This window comes from Sparus aurata, chromosome 6 (assembly GCF_900880675.1).
Source record: "Sparus aurata chromosome 6, fSpaAur1.1, whole genome shotgun sequence".
Lineage (NCBI taxonomy): Eukaryota > Metazoa > Chordata > Actinopteri > Spariformes > Sparidae > Sparus > Sparus aurata.
Window position 1 is genome coordinate 27,404,239 of NC_044192.1, and position 21,717 is coordinate 27,425,955.

Below are 21,717 nucleotides of genomic sequence, written 5' to 3' on the forward strand. Positions count from 1 at the left end.
AAGTGCATTTAAACTCGAGACGCCAGCAAATTAGTCACAAGTTTTAAAGGTTTTGAGAGTTGAGAGCAAAATCTTAAAAATCAAAAGGTGCCCCTTTTCTCGTCGCCAGTACAGCCACACATGGGGTGATCCAATCGATTTAGTGAGGATGGAGGCAGTGGCCACGGTCTGCCCTGTTATCAGTATGGGTTTTTGTACAATGATCTTCTGCTGTGAGGCCACAGCATGTGTTCATGGCCCTGTGCGATGTGAACAGGCTATATTGTTCCCATGAAAACACACACCCCTGTTTCCCTCCAGAGGTTTATTTATAAAAGACATCACTGTTACTGTTTGTGAGTGTTTTGTACTTCTCACGTCTCCTTCCTAGGATACCTTCTTTCAAGCATCAGTGTCAGCATGGATCCTTTCACAAGTCTGCAAAGTTGTGGCTTGACTCTGTTTTGAGCAGAAACAACAAGTTGTGTCTGCAAACGTCTGATTTATTTCAACCGCACCAACCTGCTCTGTTGCAAGAGGAAAGCTGGTTTCACACAGAGAGCAGAGGGCTAAACTGCATTTTCAAAAATTCAAGTGCAGATGTGTCATTGCCCCAGTACGGAGTAACCCTGAACTTCTCGTGTCATTTATAATGCAGGACGCCTAGATAGGACATTTATTCCTTTGAGACTGTAAGCTCCATGTGCTCAACACAAGTCCTTTAAACAGTATCCTTCTGACTCACCATGCCCATCCCCAGGCAACCTTGGTTTTATTGTCACTGGATTTTAATCCTGGCCCCCCCTCCCTCCACAGTTAACCACTGTCATGGTTGTTGCTGACTTCAAGGCTGCACTTTTTATCCCACAATCCAAATGACCAATAGCAGGAGCAACAACCAGTTTGATTAATTAGCATTTTTCTTCAGCCTCCACAGACTGGCGTGCAATATTGTTCCTAAGCGGGGCCACTAACCCATATCACCGCTCTGCTCTCTCCTGGGCAGTCAGGCTACAACTTGCCCCTCTGGTTTGAATCTGCAATCTATCGTACAAGCTGAGAGAGCAAAATGAGGGCCTGGAGTGTTCCTCTTCGGTCTGTGTTTTTCTGGTGTGGGCAGAATTTGAGCTCAACTCCCTGCAGTTTTCTGCCACAGGCCTCTTGCCTTCTGAGTGGCAGACAGACAGGCCTCCGAGAGGACGGACGGAAGCAGCTGAGAGAGTGTTTTTGTGTACTCTTGGTGAGGATGTTGCCAGTTTTTCTCTCTGTTATGATAGGTACAAGTGCTTCTTGTTCATACAGGTCAGGCTGTCATTACAGGATCCTCTAACTGGTTGAAGTTTGGTTAAGAAACAGTTTAGTAGTTTGAAAAATATTTGCAATTACCCCAAAATTGCAATAAATATCTTAAAGGTTCTTGAAAAATTACCCATACATTATCTAATAATAATATTTTAGCATTATGCAACAAGCAGGAAAGAAATGATCAGCCGTTTATTAACTATATATATATATTTTTTTTTTTAGAAAATAGCAGAATATTATTTATTATTTGAAACACATTTTTAGTTAATTATCGTGGTAATTTGGGGGGTTTGAAAGAATTTTCAAAAATGTTACTTGGTAATTACCACCTTCATACTATACTATACGGGTCTGCGGTCATGGTAGCAGCTCTGTGAGATTATGCTGTACAAAGGCTTCAAGTGTAATGCTGAAGTCGGCATACTAACTAATTCACGATGTCAATGCTAACTTGCTGATGTTCAGCCGGCAACGACTTCATCTTTACACCTTACTTATAAAGCAAAGTGATTTATCCACCAGTCTTTATTTATGGCTTGTATTCCTTGAACCTTTGCTGTATATATAAATATTTGTCTGAGGATGAGGCATGGTGCTGCTTGAATAGAGGTTGATTTGCTCTAATGACTTTATTTATCTGCTGTGAGGTGTGACGAGACTAGCAACACGCTAGCAGTTTGCTAACAAGCTACCATCAGTTCAGGTCCTGTCACGTATTTTTATCCCAGCAGGGGGTTGATCCCTGCACCTGGGCCATAAATGCTCCTTGTCAGCGTATTTTTCTACTTAACGACTCCCTTTGAATAGCATCACTGACTTAATAGATATGACTTATCACTAATTATTACACCTGCAGTTTCTCTTTATTTGTACTGTGCATTTGTTAAAATGAAACAAAAAAGTCCTTTCTTTTCTTTCTTTCTGTTTTTTCTCTTTAGTTTCTAGCTATCACAGTTTACAGGGAAAAAATTAATTTATTTTGAACCTCTAAGAGCTAAGAACCTGTTGATAATGCTTCAGACAATGTGTCTAAAATGTTTCTTATTTGTCAGTCTAACTCTTATTTATTAGTATTTCTGCAGATTTATTCCCTCCTGACCGCCTTACACTCTGCATGTTTCTGCATGAATGTCCAAGTGTTTGTCATTGACATGGATGTTTCATGTGTTTGTGTGGGAGGGCAGTATTCAGCTAGTGTGACAACGTTATCCCATTATATAATTGGTCCTTATTTATAGTGTGTGTGCTGCCGTTGGATAATATCACAAGCATCCATCTGTGAGCAGTAGCGCTAATAACATGAGTCACTACAAGGGCAGAGGTAGTGCCACTGGAAAATCCTTTTAGACCGAGGGAGTGGTATATGAATCCTTCAACGTTGTGAGAAAAAGAGTTAATACAAATTAAATTATTAATATTTCTGTTTTGATGACCACTCTGCAGGGTATTAAAATATGTGGTTTTTAATCCTAACCTTCTCTCAGCTATGAAGTAGAATTACTGGTGTACAGAGAAACTAAACAGACGAGCTGGTTAAGACCCCTGTCAGAACCGATTGTGAGGGAAAAAACTGTGACCTCCGGTGCTGCCTTCTCGCCGCTATCCTGTCATCTGTGGCTCTGTGCCCGAGGCACAGCAGATCAAGGCTTTGGCACTGGTTGAGTGTGGCCGACCTCCGGAAAATGCGATGTCTCAGGAGGTCAAGCTGAAACAGAAGGCAGTGCACAAACTCTCGTCACAAATCCAAAGCGAAGATAATGCGGCTGTTGATTTCTGTTGGAGCAGCTTTGTGTTATCGGTGGTGTGATTTACATCTTCTCTAACTGGGCTATTAAATGTGACACCGCCAGTACAGATCTATAATCATTAGGAAAGTTGTCAGTTTGCCCATTCCTGGCAGAAATGAATGGTCTGCTAATGTGACACATCCTCATACTCAAACAACTGAATAGGCTTAATGTCTCTGTGTCTCCAAAACGCTGTAGCTGTCAGAATTACATGTATCACCTTTCCCATATCGGCATTTCCACTGTTGGGGAAAAATATTATTCTCCCAGGACAGCATGTCTCCATACAATAGGAGATCATACATGTCTTGTACAGATGTTAAAGTCAGGATGATGATACAAGCACTCTTCTCATAGTCTCTGCAAGCTAGAACTCAAAGCTACTGTAGATATGTCTACAGGACAGATGTCTGATGATCCAAGCCAAGGCTAAGCTAACTGTGTAAACCTTGTAAGGAGGCCTTCAGTCTATCTATGTTAGCAGACTAAGTGTCTCTTACCTATTTTACTTCTTAGTCCTCTGGCTAGAGGGGAGAGACTCTGCATCATCCCCCTTGCTTTGTTATTAAACAGATAACCATGTATGAAAGCACTGCCTCCTGAAGCTGTAGGACATAGTTTGGACATTGGGGAAGACTCGTTATCATTAAGGATTATCATGGCAACACTGTGTGCAGACAGACATCATGTAGTTTTGCTCCTCCATGATCATGCTTTATAAACTATCTCAACGTAAGCCATCGGTGTCTCTGAGTCTTCTTCATCTTTCCTGAACGGTCAAGCGAACCGAAATTCCACAACAGCTGCAGCCTTGCTGTCTCTCAGTCACAGTGTGGTTACGTTTTGGCATATAAAGCGCTTTGTTAAAGTTAGGCAACATGAATACTGATATGAACGGTGAATGAATTTGATTAACTCTGTGGGCTGCTGTGCTCTTTGGCCGGAAGGGAGATCTCCATTATTTGATCCCACATGATTCAACGCTCGCTGTCTCCCTCCACAAACACATGTTGGCCAGATAACCTACATGGCCTAATTAGTGCGCGGTCCCTGAGCTCATGAGACTGGAACTGCGACAAAAAGGATACGAAAATACATTTGGCTTGACGTGGAGCATGCTGTGCTAACAAGGGCGGGTTATTAGCCCCCTCAGCTTGGTTAAAGTTGAAAGGCTGCAAATACACACATACTGTTGTGGATCATAATTGTTGGAAATATGACAGAGTGCAGCCAACATAGATTTCTCTGAGAGAGCAGAGGCATGATTTTATCTCTGTGTCTCCATCTCTCCTCTGTCTCCCTCTCTCTCTCTCTCTCTCTCTCTCTCACACACACACACACACACACACAGGCTTCACATATCATTAGGTGCACAAGTCCCTGGAAAACACTATTTTGCACTGAGCGGATTATCTCAGAGCAGATCTACACTGACATACCAAACACACACACACACACACACACACACACACATATTTGGCCGCCCCACCCTTGCTGCATCATGTGTGAAGTAGATTTGTCCTTTCCTGCCCGAAAGAGAGATCAGTGTTGTTGTGGCTGCGTCCAGAAGAAGTCCCTTGCTAATGTTTCCTGGTTAATCTCTCACATCACATTTATATTGTACAAGTGGCATTTTCTTTTTTTTAGAGAGATTACTTACAGTCATGGGAAGCAGAGTGTTCCTACTAAGACCTTATAGATAGCGCCGACACACTTGTGATACCACATGTGTTGCATCGGGTGAACACAGTGTTAAATACTGCCATTACAGCAGTGCTGTGTCAGTGACAAGTGTAATTGCTGCAGATGTATTCTGGGGACAAGAGGAAGACAACATCAACATTCCAGGGAAGCCACAAAGCAAAGTCCTTTAAAGTGACATTTAAATACCCTGGGCTCATTTCAGACTCTGATGTTCAGTTGATTTGTTTCATTATCTGTTGCTGCTGTCTATTATGGTTGATTCCTGAATCAAGATTGCAGTGCGCTCACTTTAAGCTAGAAAAAAAAATACATCTTCTGAATGTTAAAATGAACCACTGTGGATCGGGAAAAACACATGTTAATGTAAGGTGGGTGTACACTTGTGATTGCACACTATATGTGATCAGATTAAGTAGAGCACATAAAAAGTGCCTTAAAACTCTTCTAATCATCTTAACGTTAATATGCAAGTTTTATTTGTTTCAAGTTGATTAAAACTTAAAATGTATAGTTTTTATTTTATTATCAGACCACTTCCAAACAGATCAACATGAGTTCTTTTAACCTGAGTTGGATAAATGTTATAAATCAATAAACCCATATCAGCATATCGGCAGACTTCCCAGCATGCATTGTTTGAGAGGCAAAACTCTCCAGAGATCCTTCTATTTTATAGTTTGAAGAAAACGTCTGTGTGTTAAGAGTCATGGTTGAAAACATGTTTGCTTACACAAACACTTTTGATTAAACTGATCTCGGTTGTTACATGTAATATCTTTATGTTGATCATATGACAGTCAGCTTCAAAAGGCGCTACTGCTGCAATCACTGTGTGAAGTGAGTAACCGACTCCTAAAGAAATCATTGAATGTTGAAAGATACCAGATTTAATTGTGATGGTTCTCACTGTCAACAGTTGTACATTCAACTTGATGTCTTAAGTTTGTCGAACATGTATTCTCACGTTCAGTAAACTTTAAATTGTGTTTCATAAGCAAAACAAACTCAAAAGAAGATGTTTAACAAAACTACTCAACCTAGTTTAAGCTAACTCAACAATTTAAGGCAGCAATTGAATTTACACTTTTAAGTTGAAACAGCCCAAAATTATTTACAGTGTTAAAAGTCAAGAGGAGAAATGTTACGTTTTTCTGTGATTCCTTATGTAACTTGTTATTGAAGCCAGCCACTAATCTATTCGGGAGACAGGCGTGAAAAAGTACTTTCGCTGATTGTCAAAGCGCAGCAGCTCAAGAACTGTATTTACCCGTTGGTTAACAGGTTGAATTTACAAACCTAGACTGAATAACAATTGTATGCTTGGCAAGTTGTCAATGTGTCGAAAAAGAACGACTGAATTGTGACTTGAGATGAAATACAATCCCCATCATGGACAGCTGGAGGGGGAACAGAGTAGCAGGTCCGTCCTACTTCTTTGTAAATGATGACTTAAATATTTTCAGGTTTGCTGAACAAAAGAAGTGGAAAACCAAAATATTCTTCATGTTCTTATTGCTGTGGAGAAGCTTTTAAGTAATAACCTAAAAACATAAACAACATGTTTCACCTTCATATTTCATAGTGTGTATTGATTTAATTGTAATTTTATGTGATTGTTTTGGTGGGTAGATTTGTCTTTAATACACGCGGGATTGTAGCGCACAACTCTCTGCACACATGAACACAGTCACCTGCAATCAGCTGTCTGCATTTTTAAAAAACATTTTATCCAAATAAGGAGATGGTTTATTATCACGAGCTGTCAAATTTAAGAGGCTGCTAAAAGGTAATGTGAGCGGAGCATTTATTTAGCTCTTAATGGAAATGCTCCTGGGCTTTGTAGCTCTTTGTCTGTCTTCACAGAAGCAATTATGCCACAACAAATAACCTATTGTGAGGATAAAATGCAACATCCACAGATTTATAAGTGTGCACTGTGCACCCTGTAGCCTCAATTGATTTTTTTTTTGTGCATTTTCAGGATAGCCTACAGCCACATTTACGGAACTAATGTCCTTAGTCATTTACGCCATTAACAATGAGGTTCAAGTACACAAACAGGCTCAACCAGGCCAATATATCTCACTTCAGCATGCACCACTGGGAGAAAAACTGAAATATGTGGCTATATGGCTACCCAGCTTCCTGGCTTCCTGAAATAGCTTACAAAAAACATTTTGCAGCATGCCTTGCCCTATGATGAACACTATCTTTACCCCCATACCGGTATTCTGTAAGGCTGCAGCTTATTCAAAAAGGGCCAGATAACCAAAGTCAAGATAAGACATAACTTATAATATTATCAGGAGGCTGCAAATAATTACCTGTATTTGTGTCCCTCTTCCATCGCTTTATCTGGATGTTTGTGCAGTATTGGTGTTTTGTTATTGTCACCCTTCATGTGTGAATTCAAACTTTGAAATACAAAATCTTATCAGTCACATATTTGAGCGAAAATGCTTCCACACTTCATGGTGTTTGGTTGCACAATATACTCTACACATAGCTGCCACAAGAAGCAGCAGCCCGACCCATCCAAGTGTAAACCCACTTTGACATCAGCCATCAGTGTGTAGACTTTTAAAGCCTTGAGATAGGCATAGGCTTTTTTTTTATTTTTTATAAAGAACTAACCATATTTTGACAAAAATGTGGAGATGGGTATGATACTGATTGGATCGGACTGAGAATCTGATAAAACTCCATGGTAGCGACTTGTCAGCTACTAGGTAGCCTTGTACTAAAGCATACTCTGCTATATCGTCGATTTTACTATAAATTAGAGCGTAATGTACTAAATGAACTTCATGCTGTATTTGAAAAAACTTGAATCTCGTGATTGAGACCATAAACTCGTAAGGAAACAGTTAACAAAAGTAATAATTTATGTGAGAGGTAGGGTCATTTTCTCTTAAGCTTACATACAATTGGACTTGCAGGCATTTTTGCATTGACCTTACTTTTCAGACCCAGGAGCTCCATTAAAATTTTTTACAGTCAATGTTTCCTCCTTTATCCTTCTCCGCGACTCACTGCTGGAGAAGGTGATCGGCCCACTTGAGCAGCTCACTCATGCATAGTCTCTGCAGCAGGGGCTCATGTAAGAATGCCTGAAAGGCTCCAGTCTGATGAAATACGGTTGAAAATGTCACCGTCCATTACATTTTCAACAGTGGCATTCCACTTGCATCCATAATCGAAATGGCACAGAGCTTCGCAAATCCTGTCTGCGCGAGTCTTGTGTGTTGAGGTCTAGTGGATAACTGTTTTCCTTCGTGCAGAGAGAGTCAGACCAGTAACAGAACAACTCATTCAGGTTAGCCATAATACAGTGTTGTAACAATGTTGAAAACATTATCTCACTCTCATGTCAACAGATGTCCGAGCAAACCCCTAACCTCTAACCCAAAGTTTGCGTTGTGTTTTACTGTTAGTGTTTGTAAGAGCAGTTGCCTTTTCTGTTTCCTTTTTTCTTCCCCTTTGCTCGATTGTGTAATTTCATTCAGACTGAAAAGAAAAGGACATTTCCACCTGAAACAAATGTCATATTCAATGTCTGTGGAAGAGGGTCAATATAAATAGGTAAAACAGGTAAATGTGACCTGATCACTCAGTCAGTTTGTCCATTAAATATGCTTGTGACTCCGCTCTTCTTAACTTCTTGGTTAGCTTCAGGGAAAAGATCATGGTTAGGTTTCGAATAGCTACATTTAGTTTTAACAGGTCTGTCACAGAGACATATGTACTCACATTGAAACACTGGTCTCCTGGGTGAAAGTCCTGTGTCTGTTTCACTTATCTATCAGCCCCAACCTCCCAAAGAACTTAATGGTTATCATTGGTTTATAGTTGGGTTAACACGTGCATGCAAAATTGGACTTTGACCTTGGTACTGCAAACATTTGAATTTGAATGCATAATGGGTTTTTTGTTTGTTTGGGTTTTTTTTTTTTTACATTTTCTTAAAAACATTTTGTGAGAACTTGATCAATATATTCAGCAGCATCAGTCATTTTGGATACCAGGCTATTTTGAACCTTGAACATGGTACACCTCTTTTTCCTGTCAAAATGTGATATCTGTTGTTGAATTCATTGCCATTTGACACACCAAACTCAAAATTTATCTTCCGGGGCACCGTTTAGCTCAGTTGGTAGGGGGGGACGTCCCATATACAGAGGCTTTATCCTCGCTGCAGCGGCCCCGGGTTCGAGTCCCAGCCTGGTGCCCTTTGCTGCCTGTCACTTCTCCTCTCTCTCATCCTGTTTCCTGCCATATCTTTAGCTGAATTGTCAATAAAGGCCAGAAAAAAAATACAAATACAAATTAAACTGGAGGAGTGGGGGTCACTAGACAGCTAAATGAGAGTCATTCTGCAGCAGCACTTTCCCCAAACCTTAAGAAATTGAGGCTATAGTGGTTTGAACTCAAGTGCTCTACTGAGTTTGCAATAATCTGTCAGGATGAATTACTCCCTTGTACATTTGAGCTCAGTGGGCCAAGTTTTTCGATTTCAGCCTCCTAGTTTGACGTCATCACCCGCCAAAGCATCCAAATGTCAACATCTGCTCTCGGAGGTTTGGAAATGTTGGTTGCACATTGTACTCGAGGATAGGCCTGAGGACCTTCTGACTTCCAGCAAGGAGAGCTGCTATGCTAAACAGTTTAAGACTGGGATTGTGAGGATGTCAGAGCTCATTTCAACACAGCAACATCACTGAATAAGGTCATTGTTCTTTTAAGAAATGATTTTGATCTAGATTTTTATGCTCCAAAATGAAATATAAATATATATATATATATATATATATATATATATATATATATATATATATATATATATATATATATATATATATATATATATATATATGTATATATATATATATATATATATATATATATATATATATATATATATATATATAGTATTTCAACGATCGAAGAAGGATTTAAAAGGGTTTATTTTCATATAACAGATTTCAGTTCAGTGAAACAGATCACAGCTGATTTGATCCTCAAAGTGGCCATGAAATGGTAATATCTTTTTATGATAAGGGACTATGTGCTGTGGAAACTCGACAAGAGGATGGTATATGGTAGACCTGTTCAACTGCCGGCCCCTGGGCTGAATGCGGCCCTTTAACAACCCTATTGTGGACTTTTGATTATCTTGTTAGATAAGGCTAGTTATGCTAGCCTTATCTTAGGCTAGTTAGTGTCAGACCCTCACTGAGGCTCATGAGAAACGACTCACCACTACCCATTTGGTAGTAGGGCAGGAGTAATGAAAAAAAAATGGCATCGCTTACTGTAACTTTTGTACTAAAGTAAACTAAAAGTAGAAGTGAGGAATCACTCCCCACTTTATGTGGCCTGTGAACACAGGGAGATGCTCAGAGTAAAGCTGCTTGTTTCTGTCATTTGGTTTGTTGTAACTAACTGTTAGTCATCTCCCTTCTCTGTCAGGTGGCATCCCCTTCATCCTGACCGGGGAGCTGTTTGAACAGTCGTACCGACCCGCTGCCTTCATGATTGCCGGCACCGTAAACTGGCTGTCCAACTTTGCTGTGGGCCTCCTGTTCCCCTTCATTCAGGTGGGTAACTAAATGTGCAGACATTGTGTCAGGGTTTGGGTCAGGTTTGGGAGCTCAGTAGGGTCATGGTACGCCAGTGGAGATGCTTCAAATAAAACAAGTGACACTTTTCTAAAATAAAAGTGTTGCACAAACAGTAAGGCATCAGCGGATTGTCAGCTGGACCAAATTGTGTTTGTCACTTCAACCTTCACAGTCCATCAAAGTTGTCAGCTCCTCATTAATCCCTGCAGCGACTGTCTGCCACACCATGTTGTTGTGTGGTTGTGCTGCCTGTGATGTTTCTGTAGTCCAGTCACGTCAGGATGTATTTTGTATTCTAATTATACACAACTACTGGGCTCTACTTGTTGCCCCTGGAAGGGTCAGTGATCCTTGCTAATTTACAGGCTCCTCACAATTATGTTTTTTAAGTTAATAATCACAGTGTTTCTGACTGAACTGGCACAGCGCCTTTTGTTCCCTTTGAGTGGGTTGCAAATGCAAATTGCAAGGTAGCTTTTTTCAAATAGCTGTGGTGCGTTTAAGGTCAAACCATACTTAACAAAGAAACAAATGACAAGAAAATAAAAGAAAACTTCAGTCTCCTTTCCCTTACTGTTACCAGAGATCAGCAGGGTACGTATGCACAAAGTCGGAGCTGATCACGGCCATTCTTGACCCTAAGCCTAACAATAAACAAACTTAAACAAACAAACAAACAAACAAACAAACAAAACATTCAACCATAAAGCCTACTCAACCATTTTAGATGCACAAAAATGAAGGAAGAATGATGAAATAAACACAGTCCAAGTCACACACTGAGACTTGCCCAGAGGAATCAGGGCAATAAAACAGTGTCATAAGCTCCTCGAGCTTAAAGAGCTTTGATCGGGGTTCTACAAGCCAGTAGCTTTTAATGCTCAAATAAGAGGGTTTTTTTCCCTCTTCTTCTTCTTTCCCCCTCAGAACTGCAAGATGGAGCATTTGAAGCTTTTCTATATACAAACACGAGCTGGCTTTGCTTGTCGGCATGTCAGCCCAGCAATTCAGTGATTTGCTTTTATACTCCAACAGGGCTACATGTTTGAAGGTGTGTCTAATTGATGACCCGCTTGTGTTACAGAGTTATAGGAGCGCAGTACTTCCCCACTGTACTGTTGACAAACAGCTGTTAACAAAGCTCTGCTAATTCGGTGGTAAACGCATTTAATTTCCTATAAATTCTTCACAATAAAAGTCCTACACCACTTCGTTATTTAACAGAATTTTTAACAGAAGTCCCATCATTTTTAACTGGAAGCACATTTAGGAGGCTGGGATGGCAGTATAACGAAAGATGCTGCTGATTTGCATTATGGGAAATGTAGGATCAATAGTTTTTAAAGGCACACCTATAGGGTGTTTAAGTCAGAATATGTCCTGCTGCTTCAATTCTGACCATTCTTTTTAAGTTTTCTTGTGATTTATCCTATTTTTTGTCAGTGCAATGCTAAATCCTTTGTTGACACTTTAAAGATGTGTCTTTCTAGTAGCCCAATTACTTGTTAAATGCAGCTGTCATAGCCACATAATGGCCTGTGCTTCAATCACCTGAAGTGACTTCCAATCTGTTTTTCTCTCCTCTTAGTTAGATCAATAAATGTACATGGCTTGTATCGGGTTATGATCTCTGCCAAAAATGCCTTTGAGATGGTGTGCTGCTGGTGTGCTGCTTTTCTTTCTTGGCCTTGTAAGCAATGTGTTAACAGTGAATTGAAGCACTTTCAAAGCCTCAGAGCAGCTGTAGTTGTTGTTTCCCAACAAAATAATATGAAATAACAGTACTTTGTGTTCAAACAAGGAGGACTTCCAGGCTTCCAGACAATACAGGAGTGAATAGTTGCTAAGCCCACAATCATGTTTCTATCTTTTCAAAAAGACCTAATAAAACAAGTGTTCAACACAAAAATACACTGGACAATTAAAGAGGACGAGTGTGTGTGTTTTTAAGAGTGAAGTAATAACAGTTTCTGACAGAAGAGTCAATTAGTTTCTGAAACTGGAATGTTTTTCCTGGAAGCTGCAGGCTCCTCTTTCGACTTCTAAAGCCCGACTGCTGCTCCAGGCGGCTCCACATCACTGCCTCTTCTCATTTTACCTGCTTTGTTTCTGCCCCTCTGTGCCTCTCCCTCCTCCTGTCTTTGGCTGAAGAACTTGTTTCTTTTCTCTGTCTCCCACTCTTACTTTGACTCTAATTCTTGTATTAAACTTAAGTGTTTTTCACTTCACAGCCTCTTCACTGAGGCGAGAGAGTACATTGGGTTCGTACACTTTAGAGCTGGGTTTAGTGATATTAGAGAATATTGCTCTGTACCTGCTACAGCCGCTTGATGGATTGGTTGTGTGTTGTTGAGTTTCAAGTTGAGTTTGGTATTATTAATTTATATTTGAGAAACCCTATGGCTGGCTGACACTATTCCAGTAGCTACAAGTCTGAAGTTGTCACTCAGACGATGCAGTCATATCTGAAATAACATCCAGTTTAATTCACAGCTATTAAAATCTTAATGACACATCATACTGAGTAGTCACTAAGTAATCCCTCATTATGTCAGTACACTGTCAGAAAATAAAAAGAATTGCATTTTAAGCAGCACAGATAAAAAAAATGTGTGATTGAAGGTGCAATATGTAAGAATTGGCCATCTGTCAACAAATAGCAGGCAGCATATCAGCAGAGTTAACAGAGAGTAACACCAGAGCTCAGATTGCTGTGCAGCTAGTGGTCAAGACTGGTAACTTGGAGCACTGGAAAGTGTTTGTGTTTACATCTCTACTCAAAGAATCTTGGACCAGGATGGAAAGGGGCTAACTGGTTAGCATGCTATCCTCAGTAGATAACTCTGCAACACAATATATAGACATCATGATGTCAAAACTGGTATTTCTCTACATTCCATGGATGATTTTTGTTCATTTCTTTCATGTTGTCAACTAAAATCCTTACATATTTGCATTTTAAGTAAATATGTTTTAAAGAAATGTCACTAATTTGTGCCACTCTGCAGCTGGTTCAGAGTAAATCAAGAGTGACTCATGAATAAAGTGGTAAATATATTCACACATTTATGAACTAATCATCAGCTAATGAGTCGTTGATATAATATCTCCAAGTCTCGGTGTCCAAGTTATCAGGAATTACTCACTCACAATTATTAAAGGAGTCATCACCCGGAAATCGCAATTTCTCTCGTTAAATCATGCATATTGGTGTTGGACCTCTGTTGAAACTTGCCTGAAAAGCTGGAGTTTGAAAGTGGCTTATTTTTTTCGCTTTGGCTCTTTTTCCGAACAGGAATAGCGCACAGTAGTGCGCGTTCCTAAAGCACGAGATTTTGACTCTGCTCCTGTGGTGACGTTACCACAGGAGGCTACTTGCATATGCATCGGCTCACAGCCGTCCTCAGCCAGACTTTCTGAGTGAGCACGCCGAATCTGCTTATTTCTCTGTCATTTTCACGCCATACATCGTAACCGCCAGCATTAAAACTCAGGTCTTACATGTAAAACACGAGTGTGAAAAGTAAGACAGAAAAAAAAAGAATTTACCATTCAGAGACGTCCTGCTGTAAACGTGTCTCTTCCACCGTCTCTGCCTCTTCACTCTCCCGTTTGGTTTCCGACTCCGGCTCGTACATAAATGCCTGAATTCCGTAAGGTTCGTCATTTAGTGTGTGCGCCATGACAGGGGGCTGTTTATGTTTTGGAGTCTGTGTGCATGCAGGCTCGCCCCCCATTCCGGCTCTGTCCTTCCTGCGGCCAATCAACCTGCGCCTCATTACATATTAATACAATGCACATCCGGACCGGTCAAAACCTCTACCCCTGTTAGAAATGAGGCAACCATTAAAACGTTTCTCAAGTTTACTTTACTGCTTGAACTTTTGAGTCTTTGCATTGTATGTAGGAAGAAGCGAATGCATGGATTAACCAACATCTGTTCTTCAGGTTGTGTGCTGTTGTGTGGAGGAGTAACAGCAGAAAATAACACGTAGGAAGTTTGTTAGACAAAAACATTTCTCCTGAGGAGATTTACTGCATTTTATAACAGAAAAGGTTTCACATTTTTACTTTTTATGTTAATTTTATACATGGTATAACCAATGTTGTAAATAGTGCCCAAAGTCATGTACAAAAAGTACAAATTTGCCTCCCACTGTATTGGGGTGGATGTATAAAGTCTCAGAAATTGGAAGCGCTCAAGAAAAGGGCAGGTAGCCCAAAATGTACGGTAATTGAGTAAATATACTTAGTTACATTCAGTCACTGGGTATAATATTTTTACTTATCCATAGCTACTATCTGCAAAGTCCTATCAACGATGTATGATGATCTCATGAAATGTAGCAGCATAGTTTTATCATAGGCAACTGAACTTGTTTCAGTTTTTTGAAGACTGAGGAAGCCTGAAACGTAGCATCACCATGACCTGGAAGACTGAGAATCTTCATCAACATTTACTTCTTAAGTAAATGTAACAGAAAAGATGCTAAGAAGCAATCAATACCCCTGCCATCCCCTCATCTGCCCCCAACCAGTGCCCATTTCCTCCTTATCAGTCCCACACTCTATCAGTTAAACATTTATCGGCACACAGAAAGTTGTGATATATTCAGAGTGAAGAGAGTGCACCCATTTTTGTCCAGTGGATGGCAAACCTAGAGGGCACTTTATCTTGTTCTACCAAAAAACCAGCCAAAGTGCCCTTTTGCTGCATTTCTTACGAACATCGAGGCAGCAGGTGGGGCGAGTCCACCAGTGCTGACAAGACATGAGCTTCCTAAGGCCAGAGCGTGATCCGTGAGAGTAAAGCAAACCCAGTGGACAGATTACATTTTGTTCTCGTTCCTCTGAAGAAGAGTGTGGATATTAGTGGAGCACCACAAACTCTACTGACATGCAGAGATGGGAGAAAGCAGCTGAGACTGCTCTGGGCCGACCTGTCTGAAGTTTGCCAGGAGCCAGGAGCAGAGCTGTCATCAGTGACAACACTTTGTTTTACATTTTCTCAAAGGATGTTGAGTCAGGGTCTCCTACACCAAGGCCCAGATCCTAACCAGAGTGTGAGAGAGTCTGTGATGTCCTTAATCATGGTGCAGCACAGCAGACAGAAGCTTTTCCTTCATCTGTCATGTCCCTCAGGACAAAAAACAGCAGACCTAAAAAATAATGTCCCTTTTGTTACACCAATTATAAACATGTGCCACTTCATGCAGCCATTGTGAATACTTTGAATGGTTTCCATCATGCTGGTGGGCCGATTGGCAGTATTCTGATTTTGCCCCACATCAGCCAGATCCTGAGGGTGAGCCATTGAGTGAGAATGTTAAGTTCCTCTGTGCGCCTTGAATACAAACTCTGTCCCTCTGGCTGTGCTGGGAGAAGCAGGCTGAGAATGGCGTCACACAGCAGTGTCAAGGGTTTGTTTGTGGAGAAAAAAATCATCCACAGTGGCCTGCAGGTACAGAATCTCTGTCAAACCCTGCTGACAGCCTGTGGGTTTAGAGGATTCTCCCTGGACGGGATGCCTGCCCCCGTGGGACTCTAGTTGTGTGCAATGACAGCAAATGTGTGCCAGCTTGTCAGGGTGTGTAATGCGAGCTACCAGGGTGACGTGACCTGATTTATCATTTTTGGATTCTCCTTCCCGAATCTGTTGAAATGTGTGAGAATCAAAGGGGAAAATTGTTTTTGAAAAATTTAATTTACAGCACAAATAAGCAAGCAAAAGTAGTTCCACTGTTTGCTTTTCAAAAGACTTTAAGAGCCACTCTGGTGCATAGTAAGCAGCTCATTTGTATTTCCCTCTTCACTTTCTATCATTCTAAACATATTCTGAGCTGTGCTTGTCACAAGAGGACCTTGTTTACTGCATACTGCAGGGAATGGTTTCTTCAAGAAAACAACCTTTTTTTCTATAAGCTGTATTTTTTTAGCCATGTCTTCCTTGTTACTGAGCCAAGACAGGTCTCTGAAGTCATGACCAGCTGTTCATTTCCACTCTTAAAGACAGCAGGGTACATTTATAGCAGTCAGTTCTGAAATCCTTCTTGGTTTCAGAGCCATCTGGTTCACTACAGTGTGCCACAGTGTAACCCCTTGTCTGGATTTATGATGGAGAAAGCGGAGGTTGAAAGAGTGTGCAGGAGCTGTATTTATCAGATTCTTGATTATTCTTAATTGACAAGAAGTTCCTGAGGAGAGAATCATTTTGTCTATTGTTGTTTTTTATACAGGTTATTGTGCATTGAAAAGACATTACCAACAAGAGCTCCTCTGTCCCACAGAAAACACTGCTCATGAAACGCCTCGTCTGTAGTCCTGATTTTAATTCCGTGACTTTGTGACATCACACTGTGTCACCATGTGTAACATTTGCGTAATGTATGCCCAGCAACTATTCAGCAACGCAAGAATTGATTTAGCCCAGCAGCTCTGTTGTTGTTTGCGGTGCTGGGTCAGGCACGTGTGAGCTGACGAGTCAGAGGAGAGTGGGTATTTGGAAGGGGGAAGCCTTATAGGGACCCTCCTCTGAAATTTTAATCAGAGGAGTAAGATCTTTATTGATTGATTTTGTTATACCTAAATAAACAAAGTCTTTGTTTTCATGACTGTGTAAACTGAAAAAAAAAACAAACTTAGACCTTTAAAGGGACAGTGTGTAATAAATCAAGTATTTAGCGCCATCTAGCTGTGAGGTTCTACATTGCAACACTCCTTTGCTCACCCCTCCCATTCTGAAGACGTTGGAGACGTTCTGGAAACTACGGTGGCCCTGACGGACAAGAAACTCATTTTCAAAATATGGACTCTTTCCCAACAGCGTCGAGTGTTTCTACTGATTCAAGTAATGAGGTAAAGATGTAGTTAGTTATTGTTATTGTTAGTGACGAACGCTTTCGCTGAGCTCTCTCTCAGTTCCGCAGTCAAGCTGGCTCTGAGCGAAAACGCGTTCAGCCTTACTACAAAGTATCACGTAGTGCTTTCTGTCCCTCTTGGCAGTCCATAGTTTTTTTAAAACCGGAAAGACATGGCGGCCTCCATAGAGCTTGCCCGTGCTATGTATATTCAGATAGGTAATTCTTCGTTCAGGAGGAAAAGTCAGATTGTTGGCAGAGGTAATTGTACACCAATGAGGACTTACTTATGAACGAAGACATTGATTTGAGTTAATAAATTAATTAAATCGTTAAACACTGTCCCTTTAAGGACAACACAGTTTCTTACTGTTTTACTTTGTTAACATGTGGCGGACCCCGACACCCTTCTAGCCTTAAACAGTGTTCTGGGGATCTTATTGTCTTCTGAGAACAGCTTGTTTATTCACTTATGGAAAAATACTAATTTCTGAGTTTGTATTATTATTTCATTAATATTCTTAATATAAAATTCTGAGTTAGAATTTCTTCTCCAAAAACTACACAGTGCCCCTCTAATGGTGCATCATGCAAAACAAAAACAGACTTAAAACATTCAATAATGAACAAGAATTCTCAACTGAATTTTGAAGAAATTAGACTTTGACGTTAATTGAGAAACGTCATCAACATCTATCAAAGCTAACATGCTAACCAGCTAGCCCCAGCCCATCCTGTCTTGTAGTCCCACTCTGTACGTCTAGAGGCGATAGTCTGACAGTCAAGCTTGGGTCCTGTATAGTTTAGCTGGGATATGTGTGTGAGCAGCTAGTTTGCTATGCTCCACAAACACCCTTAGCATTTTAAAGTCTAATCAATAAACAAATTAAACTCAGGTAATTCAGGGAATTCAGTCAATCTGTGTAGTGTGCACATTTCCTTTAACCAAAGCCCTTAAAGCTTTTCAGCTTGTAAGTTACACTGCAATTAATTAAATTCTAAATAAATGCCCCATGTATTTCTTTTTTATTGATGAAAATCTAAGTTCCACAGAATGGTACATGTTCCATGGCAAATGTACTTCATCAGTGCTCTCACTATTCCAAAAACATATTAAAGGACGTGACTCGTTAAGTGCTACTTCATGAGAGAAACAAAAACAATTGCTCTATGTCGTGAGCTACTGCAAATGAAATGGAAGTGCTGTTGAGATAGATAGAAGAGGCAACTTTATGCAAACTAGCTGATGAACAGCCTGGGGGATTTATCTGATCTGCAGTGAAGAGTGTGTGGAAATTAGCCCCGAAATGAGCTTGACAATTGCCTCTACATGTACTCTGTATTTACTGTATCTCCCTTTCTGTCTCCGATTGTTCTGTAGCCGGTCTTTAATGTCTCGGCGGGCGTCCGAGACAGTAAATGAGTCCATTCTTCCTCCTAAACTGCACCGAGCTGGATCCAGTGGGCGACAGTGTGCTTTAACATTTCATCAATCGTCTGTCACTGGCCCTTTTCATCTCTGCCCATCAGATCTTTGCTCTCATTTTGAACAAGAGATGATTAATAGATGTCGTTAACCTGTAAAGAAGAACTGATGTCAACACAGTCAGATGAGTCATCACTCTATGGGCAAAATGTGACATTTGAACGCTCAACTTGACCTTTGTCATATATCAGCTGTATCTGTTTATGAGGTGATTGCCACTATAGACAAGCAAAGAGGCTGTTGTTGAATTACAGCAAGGAGAAATCAGTCAGACACTTTAGCTTGAAATGGTCACATTAAAGAAGTCTGGCCATTCTTTTTACTTCCAGCGTCCTTGTGCACAGGCCTTGTGTCTCTTTTCTGTCTCCTCTGTCTCTGAAGTGTCTTGTCCTTCTCCTCTCTGTTCTTTTGCAGTACACTCACATCTTTTCTCCCAACCTAACTTCATCTACAGTTCCTTTGACCTTTTTTACATATTCATGCAACCATAAATTGTGCCCTTCTGTGTCTTAATCTTTCTCCGTCTCTTCTTCTTTCTTCGTTTTCTCTCTATCACACCAATCTCCTACCACCCAGAATCAAGTAGTCCGCTGTGCGAGCTGTTTCCTTTCCAGTTTGGAGGTCTATCTTTAAGGTTTTATCCTCTTTATTCTATCCTCGACCCTACTGCATATGCATTGGCTTTATCTGGATGCAAGTTAATGATCACTGGGGTTGCTTTAGTTTTTGTTCTCTAAGTGTACCCTGCAGTAACTGATTTTTGGGTGGACACATGCTGTGAACACAACATTGACATACTGATATCATGTTTACAGTTTACATTTGCACACTGCTGATCTAACTCCAACATTCACTCCACTCTCCTCGCTGCAGATGGAAATCTCTGGCCCTCTCGCTGCAGTGTGGCTGTGGTCTGTAAACCCAAACAATAGGCTGAAAGACCCTGATATAAAACAAACATGTGGTCTATTGTTAATATAGATACATTAATTATAGCCACTATGAAGGAGTAGTTCAGCAGTTTTTCTATCTTAATATCTGAGCTGTTCTCCCGGCAACCTTATTTTCCTCTGAGAACAGCTTGTTTATTCAGTTATGGAGAACATTCATATTTCTTAGATTGTAGTATTACCTCATTAATATTGTAAATATTAAATATAATATAATAATCAGGGGTGTAACGGTTCTGAACCGAAAGCGAAAACCTCGGTTCAAAGGACTTAGGTTCAGAAACTCATTTTATCTTCCCGAACCTCGGTTCATCCCCGCCCCGCTCCCGTTTCATTTCTGCAAGATGGCTAATAAACCTGAGCTAGCAGATCTCCCGGTCACACTCCGGTCAGCCGTGTGGAGAATTTTGGTTTTCAGTTGATATTAACCCCGAATATCCACTGGATACGTGTCCGCTGCATTATGGCTCCGATCTGGTTTTGCTCTGCCGTCCACAGTCCGGTTGCGGTTTGAGTCCGCCACGGCGCAGTACGGTAGACTGCTGGCGTCGCGAGGAGTTCCCACGATAACCACATAATCGCTCTTGTATTTTTTGAGAATTGTGTGCTGGTGTCAACACTGAGTGTTTTATTATGAAAAGTAACCGGAGGACATATTGTTGTTTTGGTGATTGACTTCCTGTCTGCTCGGTGCTAAATTCAGCTGAAAAGTCACATAAGTGACCATCTGTCAGAAATACTACAGGCAGCTGTATCAGAGTGGAAGATTGACAGACCAAATGTCACCATTCCCATGACAACGGACAACGCCAAAACAAATGTAGACTGCTTTTTATTTTTGTTATACCTCAGACTGGTGTAAGAAGTTTTTCATTCTTATTTTATTTAGACAATGTAGACTTGTCTTAAGACAAATGTTTATTTTTTGTATTCCTGGATAGTTAAGAGATTAATAGAAGTGTTTTAAAAAAATATATATATATATTGTTTATTAATTTTGGACTGGTCTAAAGAGAAGTGTTATACTTGGTTAAGTTAATATAACTTAAGTAATGTTCATGTTCTTGATATTGCAATGCAACAATCCTTTAATAAAATGCAGACATTTTTTCTGGAAGTTTTTCAAAAGGTTTTTCAGGATGTTTTTAAAAACCGAGGTTTGAACCGAACCGTGAGTCAAAAATCGAAGTTCGAACCGAATCGTGGGTTGGTGAACCGTTACACCCTTAATAATAATATAATATTAGAGTTTGAAATGCTCCTCTAAATCTACACTGGGCACCATTAATTAAACACAATGACTGGAAACTGTCTAACTGTCTTGGTGAGACATTAAATATTAGCATTTAGATTATAATTGTTACCTGTCTACCTGACAGTAAAGTTGCACATATCCGGTAGAAGAGAAGAAGTGAAGTCCTGCTGTCTATTATAATTGCCCTCTGTGCAAAGGACATAGTCGCTCAGCTTTTTATAGAGGCAGAGTTTTGCCCACGGTCATAATGTCCCACTCGTCCCTCATTAGATCCTAATGGCATTTGACATTTCAATCTTCCTGAGTTAAAAAAATATAGATATGTGCGTTGAGGTTCATGCCCTCTTAAACCCCCAGTTTTCTCAACTTGTTCAAGCACTCCTTCACTTTTACACTTTGTCCTTCATTTGAAGAATAATAACAGTGGGGCTTGCTTTTTGCTTTTACAAATAACAATTAACAGGTATATCAAATACCTTGCTTATGGTTATCATCTTTAGAGAGATTTGACTGTTTTAGTTAATTTGCTGTGCGGGTATTACACAGTCCATAAAACAGTTGTTTTGCGTACCACAACAAAACAATCTAGAGTGAACAGGAAATATTATTTCATTATTGCATTTATGAATGAACAAACACATGCGGTACACAGAATTCACATCCTTTTGAAAGATGCCTTATTACTATACATACCTTATTAGAATTCCAATCTTGGGAACGCACAAGAGAAATTGTCCCTGTACTACTCTCCCCATGTTGTTGGCTGAAATAAA

The 21,717-nt window shown here is 40.3% G+C and overlaps 1 protein-coding gene across 3 annotated transcripts in view; it reads left to right on the forward strand.

Moving 5' to 3' along the window:
- The window catches only part of slc2a9l2 (solute carrier family 2 member 9, like 2), a 118,980-nt gene that overhangs the window by 85,644 nt on the left and 11,619 nt on the right, over window positions 1–21,717 (forward strand). For all 3 annotated transcript variants that reach the window (XM_030418794.1, XM_030418796.1, XM_030418795.1), the window contains exon 12: window positions 10,245–10,372. In XM_030418794.1, coding sequence (XP_030274654.1) covers window positions 10,245–10,372 — 128 coding nt within the window. The remainder of the gene's footprint in view (window positions 1–10,244; window positions 10,373–21,717) is intronic.